Source organism: Habropoda laboriosa, unplaced genomic scaffold, assembly GCF_001263275.1.
Source record: "Habropoda laboriosa isolate 0110345459 unplaced genomic scaffold, ASM126327v1 scaffold124, whole genome shotgun sequence".
NCBI lineage: Eukaryota > Metazoa > Arthropoda > Insecta > Hymenoptera > Apidae > Habropoda > Habropoda laboriosa.
The window spans coordinates 1,580,204-1,587,164 of record NW_017100265.1 but is presented as its reverse complement, the minus strand read 5'-3'; the positions used below and the strand labels follow the sequence as shown (position 1 = coordinate 1,587,164).

General features: G+C 35.2%; 1 protein-coding gene across 1 annotated transcript in view; it reads left to right on the top strand.

Moving 5' to 3' along the window:
• The window catches only part of LOC108573146 (breast cancer anti-estrogen resistance protein 1), a 154,602-nt gene that overhangs the window by 138,823 nt on the left and 8,818 nt on the right, over positions 1 to 6,961 (top strand). The window contains exon 4 of the mRNA XM_017935530.1: positions 2,542 to 2,668. Within this exon, the coding sequence (XP_017791019.1) occupies positions 2,542 to 2,668 (127 nt within the window). The remainder of the gene's footprint in view (positions 1 to 2,541; positions 2,669 to 6,961) is intronic.

Here is a 6,961-nt window from a genome sequence, read left to right as displayed (position 1 = left end):
CCATTTTACGTAAGCCACTGTGAAGATGAGTGGCGATTTTATCACGAGTAAAATCGCATACCTATCACAAAATGCAAATTGAATTTCATACCCGAAAATCGAACTAGTTTTTAATTGTACGCTACAGGCCGTTTCAATTAACGTTTCATTCTACCCACGCGTCCATTTAAAAGGATTTCACGGTGCGCGCGTTTATAGGCGGCACAGATTAATGTCGGCAATTTTACGAGCTCACCTTTATGAATCGCCGGCCCGTAAAAATTTAGGCGTACGGATAAATTCGCTGCATTGCGCTGTTTCGCTATTCAGCTTTATCGAATCTTTATCACTGCTTTATCTCTGAAACATCGAACCAAGTATCTCAAAATTACAAGCACATTTCAATTAAAAAGAGATAACTAAAATTGTCCCTCAGTTTCTCTAATACAAACTTCTCGATACAAAATTTCTCTCGTCTCTCTAACGCAAACAGTCGCTCTATTCGCGTGTACAAACGTCACAGAAGACACTTTGCATCCTCTCAGCTAATATTCACGTGAAAAACTCGCGAAACGAGAAGAGGACGCTTCTGGTTTTTCCGCTGAAAATCGAAGCCTCGACGGGAGCCCGTTCGTTCCATGGGGAAACTCAATTAACAGGGTATCGCAATTAAACCGTCGACGCGGGGAAAAAGTTGAAGAAGCTCCTCCGGGCCTACCTTGAAAATCGAGGGAAAGGAGCATCGGCTGATTGGCACTCGCCCCAATAAATTCATTAGCAACGCGCCGTGCAGACTCACCTTCCGCCGTTTAAATTCGCCAAGATAATCCGCGCTCTCCCCCGCGACAGATTTCGATTTAAACTTCTCCGAGACAATTTTCTCCGACAATTTTCCAGTAACGGCCAGCCAGCTGCGCATTGCCGCCTCAGACAATTTTCCCTCGAATGATTTTACCTCCTCTTCGAATAATATCGCTCGTTTTGCTTTGTTTCTGATCTCAGGGAACTGTGAAATGTTAGCGGTGAAACTGAAAACAAATGTCACGCCAGACAGTGAACGTGTTAATAAGTAAATGTTGTTCAAATAATGTGTTTGATGTCAGTTTCATCAGAAAAATCTCATCAAGATGTTAAGAAAAATTTCGGGATAAAGAGTTGATATTTAAATCGCTTGGTTGCCTCGACTCACGTTTCATCCTTATCTTTTATTCGCTGTCTTTGTCCACGTTCGGCAAACTACAAAGGCGGGCGCGATGCTCGAAAACGTAGTCCCTGACTCTACAAGTGTCAGGTTTAGGTCCCTTGCGGACTGACACTTGTGGAGAATTTACTGTACTTCATTTTGTAACGAACGTCTGACAAAATTTTGCAACGCTGAAACAGAAACTTACTTCTTCGTATTAAAATTAATATTTGACAATGTCTCGTGCGTAAATTTGGATCCTACAAGTGCAATAAATTAACTAAATAATATTGCATTTCAATTTATTTTATTTTATTACGTACTTTAAGTTAATTACACAAATTTTAAATTTAAACTAAACTTATTTACCATTCCTCTGACAAATGTTGAAAAAGAACTTCAGAAAATTAAAAGCGTGTGAAATTATGGCGTACAGTGCTTGCAATACATACGAAATTTGATAAAAATGAAAACACAGATTGTGCATGTAAATCAATATCTCGTAAGTGAAGAGAAGAATTGATGACAATATGACACGATTAAAATCAGCGATTTAACCGACGTTCAATTTCTATCAAAAACACATTTATTCCGAGATTTAAAGTGGTCTCTGCAATTCGATTTTCTTCACTTGCACAATTTTTTCAAATGGAACTGATCAAAGTACAGTTTCAGTTTTCAGCGAAAAGAAGTCGCTTCTATTACCCAACCACCGCACACTCGCTAAACTCAGCTTTGTGCAACTAACTTTCTGTTTTCGAAACTGAAGAGTTCGTTAAAGCTACGCATTTTTCAAACGATGTTGAAAACAAAGAAAAATTCAAAGGCCGATCCGAAAGTAATTTCTCAAAGTGCCTGCAAAGAGTGTTTTCAAAAATGTGTTTTAAAAAGCGTTAGCAACCATGTGTAGCTGTTACACGTTAATTATTTTAACCCTCATCCGTCCCTCGTGTCAATTTGGCACACTTTTCCGGTAAAAAATCGTATTATTCGGCTATTTGTAGAAAAACTGTTTCCTTTATTTTCTACATTTAATAAAAGAATTGACAAAATGTGTCAAAAGTGTCAAATTGACACCGAGGGACCTGTTAAGATGCGAAACCGAGGGACGGATGATGGTTAAAGAATTATTTTAGATAAATATTTGAAAGAATTGTTTTAGATAACTATTTCAAAGAATTATTTCAAGTTAATTATTTTCGAATTTCCACAGAGACGAATGCAAATTTCGACTAATTTTCTATCGACGAAATTATACGAAGCTACAGTTGGAGTATATTTCTCGATCAAAGGGACTCGTTGAGAGGCTTTGGAGTATATATCGATAACTTTTTCATAATTCAACGATAATTAATCTGTGTTTAATCCCCTTTGCGCAGGTGGTGACGCCACAGAAATGCGGCGACGTGTACCTTTACGATCTTCCAGCGAGCCGGGGAAGTCCTGCGCCACCCTCCAGGCACGATTCACCCTTGAACTCGAATAACGAGCATTTACACAACTCAGGTGCGTAGCAACCCCTCGTTTCGCTCTCCTCTGATTCGTTTGCAACCCTGAAACTTCAATAGTTCCACGAGGGAGTCGCTGAAAACTACGTGAAAACACGTTTCTAAAGGAAAAAACATATTTACCTACTTGGAAAACTCTACTGCTTATTCCATAGTGTTTTTTCTTTCTATTTTTTTTTCGGCAAGTTGTTTCATCTCGAAGTGAGAGGAAATAGTTATATGAAAATGAGCGACTGAACTTTTAGTCGTGATTTATAATTTTACGCTATTTACAGCTGTAGTTGATTATAAAGGTAGATGAGTACAATTTAATTTTGTGTAACTTATGGTAGAAGTATGCGCCAAATTTCAGGGGCTAAAATTATTTGTTATATGTGAAATTTTTAATTGCAAAATTAAATAAGTGACAGAAGTATGCGCCAAATTTCAGGGGCTAAAATTATTTGTTATATGTGAAATTTTTAATTGCAAAATTAAATAAGTGACAGAAGTATGCGCCAAATTTCAGGGGCTAAAATTATTTGTTATATGTGAAATTTTTAATTGCAAAATTAAATAAGTGACAGAAGTATGCGCCAAATTTCAGGGGCTAAAATTATTTGTTATATGTGAAATTTTTAATTGCAAAATTAAATAAGTGACAGAAGTATGCGCCAAATTTCAGGGGCTAAAATTATTTGTTATATGTGAAATTTTTAATTGCAAAATTAAATAAGTGACAGAAGTATGCGCCAAATTTCAGGGGCTAAAATTATTTGTTATATGTGAAATTTTTAATTGCAAAATTAAATAAGTGACAGAAGTATGCGCCAAATTTCAGGGGCTAAAATTATTTGTTATATGTGAAATTTTTAATTGCAAAATTAAATAAGTGACAGAAGTATGCGCCAAATTTCAGGGGCTAAAATTATTTGTTATATGTGAAATTTTTAATTGCAAAATTAAATAAGTGACAGAAGTATGCGCCAAATTTCAGGGGCTAAAATTATTTGTTATATGTGAAATTTTTAATTGCAAAATTAAATAAGTGACAGAAGTATGCGCCAAATTTCAGGGGCTAAAATTATTTGTTATATGTGAAATTTTTAATTGCAAAATTAAATAAGTGACAGAAGTATGCGCTAAATTTCAGGGGCTAAAATTATTTGTTATATGTGAAATTTTTAATTGCAAAATTAAATAAGTGACAGAAGTATGCGCCAAATTTCAGGGGCTAAAATTATTTGTTATACGTGAAATTTTTAATTGCAAAATTAGATAAGTACAGTTCAATTTCATAGAACTTGTGACAGAAGGATACGCTAAATTTCACAGGCTAAAATTATTTGTTACATATAAAATCAGAAATTCTACGTTTCTACACAATATTACTTTTATCTGTACAATGGTATTTTCCATCTTCTTCGTATCCGTAAAATTACATTTTATCAATGTAATTATTCTAATTAAACCAAGGCGAATTTTAACGTTATTCACCCAAAGCTCTTCACTCCTCAATTAATACCGTTCAACGAATAAATATCCAAGCGAATGCTAATTGATTTTATTATCAAGCAACAATTAAAATTTCAGCAATATGTGCAATATCGATTATTTTGTTCGTATTACAAATTTCCATAAGGCGCGTGCTTTCACCTGTTCCTTGGATTTTATACAGAATTTCATTTACGTCTGCATGTTTTATTAATTGCACCGGATGTTGTTTCGACACGCGTGTGCAAGGGGAAATAATCAATGAATTGAACGTGAGCAGAATAATTATTCTCCTTCCCTATGTGTCGTCTTTTATTTATTATCATTTCTACAAATTTCTTCTCGTACGAAATTCTCCAACGAGGAAAAATCATTTCGTTCAATTAATAACGATCTCGAAGCACCAAACATTTTTAAAACTATCAATAGAACGTCACATCTGCTTGAAAGAAAAAATATACAACAAACGTCGTTTGACTTGTGTCGAAAGGAAATCGGCGAATGGAAAAGTTTCAAACTCCGGTTGTTGTTACTCCACGATAGAGAGCGTTCAGTTTTTAATCGGTTTAATCTGCTATTATGCTTTTGTTCATTGGTATTCGATTGAAAACAAGATACCTCGATAGAAAGCATTTATTGAGAATCGATAAAACGTCGATGTTCCTCTCGGAATTCTTTCATTAAACGGCGATATTGCAAACACAATTTCCATTTCCATTGAAAAACCAACCGGCTACCTGACTCGTGAATATACATGCAGTCTTACAATATTTGCAATAAAAACTTCTCCCCAGCGCGGCGATGTTGTTGGAAGATCAATAATACGGGAACACTTGGAAGAGTTTTAGATCATAAATGCATCACATGTAACGTTCTGCTACTCTGTTATGAAGTAAATCGAATAGACTTTTCCTTTGAAAGGGTTAAAAGGAAGTTGCAGGAGGAAAAATCCGATCTGGCTTTACATTTTTGTTTCTTCGAAGGGAAGAGAAGATGGAAAGCAGTGCAATGTGGCAATTAGAAAGAGAGAAAACATTAGATAAGATTGATAGCAATAAAAAAGAAATTGAGTTAAGTTGGTAAAGTAAGGCAAAAAGGGAATGAGTGGCTTTGAAAAATATATTACGTATTTTTGAGTGAATTTAAAAAATATATATATTTTCTTTTCATTTCTCTAGGAAAAAGAAGGAAATAAGAAATTCTAGATATTTGCAATTCTTCAATTTTTCCTTTGTCGATCATTATTAATTTTGCATTTTAATTTCTGTGTCATTTTCTCAACACAAAATCCACTTCCCCTGCAGTGTCTTCGAAAATTTTTTATTTCCGACAACAATAGTCGTTCCATTTATCAATTGATTAGTTTCATCGATCAATTCTGCAATCAACTTCTTTCCACGAACGCAAATACTTCGCGCAATACTAACCATCCGAGCACTTAATTTTACATTTATCGGAATATATCAACAGCCTGTAAACACTACAACCGTAACAAGATTAGTAGGAATCTGAAACGATTCAGGTTGAATTCCCCCATTTTATCGATATTCTCGTAAACAATCTTATCGATCGAGACAAACACGAATTACTTTTAAAATAGCTTTTCGAATTACCTACCGCGATACCGACGAGATCGATCGGTAAAATCAATATTGCTCGAAGAAAACCAAGCTGTGTCGCGTCGTAATTCCGTTTGAAAATAGAGGAAATTTGCTACTGTCACCGGAGAAAATCGTACAGCCATTGATCTCCATTTGTTACGGACGATCAAAAAGGAGGAGATCCTATCGTGCTTCGTTTCTTATTTCGTGCGTGTATACCGAGATAGATATATACGCGCTATTTATCCTGGATGATCGAAGAAATAAAATAGCCCGGTAGTTTCGTTTCGCGAAACGACGTATATCCGGGACATTCCTCCTATCGAGGGGGCATTAACGTAGGAAATTACAAAGCTACCTTTGCGGAACCCCGAGCAACCTTCAAAGTGAAAGATTGCTGATCCCGTCTCGCTGTTCTCCTATCGACCGACTAACCTCGTTCGCTCCAAGTCGATTCGCTTGAAAAAAAAAACTTACCGACCGAGGAGAACAATGGTATCTCGATCGATACTTGGATACATTGTAAATAAATTATCTATTTCTAATAGGCGATAAATTAAACGAGGGAATAAATATTGCGTTTGAGAACTAACAATTACCGTTATCGCGTATCGCTCGATCGCCGGTTGTCCAGCTTCAGTTTGCACGATTTCAAGGTGTTTTTCTTAATGGATTTATGAAGTATCAAATTATGGTAATTTTTCGAATGGATAGTTTACGGAAATAATATTGGAACTAGTTTAATGAAGTTTTACCTGATGTAGCGCATACCTGCACGTGTGAACACGTAATATGTGTAGTATACAGAGTGGGCTGTGTGAAACCGGCTATCTAAATTAGCTTATCTAGTTATGATTGTACGAGAAAATTTTCTAATGAAAGAAATGGAAAGAAATTAAAGGAAGATTCACATTTGATTTAAAATTTTAGAGTTCGTGGTCATTTTAGGGTTAAATTTTTCTGAAATTTTTATTGGAAAAATGTGTGTTTACTCATAACTAGACTCTGAATTTTTGTGCAAATTTATATTTTCGAGAATATAGTAAAAATAGTAGAACTTCGGTAAAAAATTATTTCGCCTACCAAACACTATTAAAAGCACTACAATTTGGATATTTTTTCATATTACGTGTATTCTGTGCAATTTTGTACCTTTAAATTTCCTGTAAATGCATAAAAATCCGCAGTCTACTAAGCGATAATCCGTGAGTGCAACA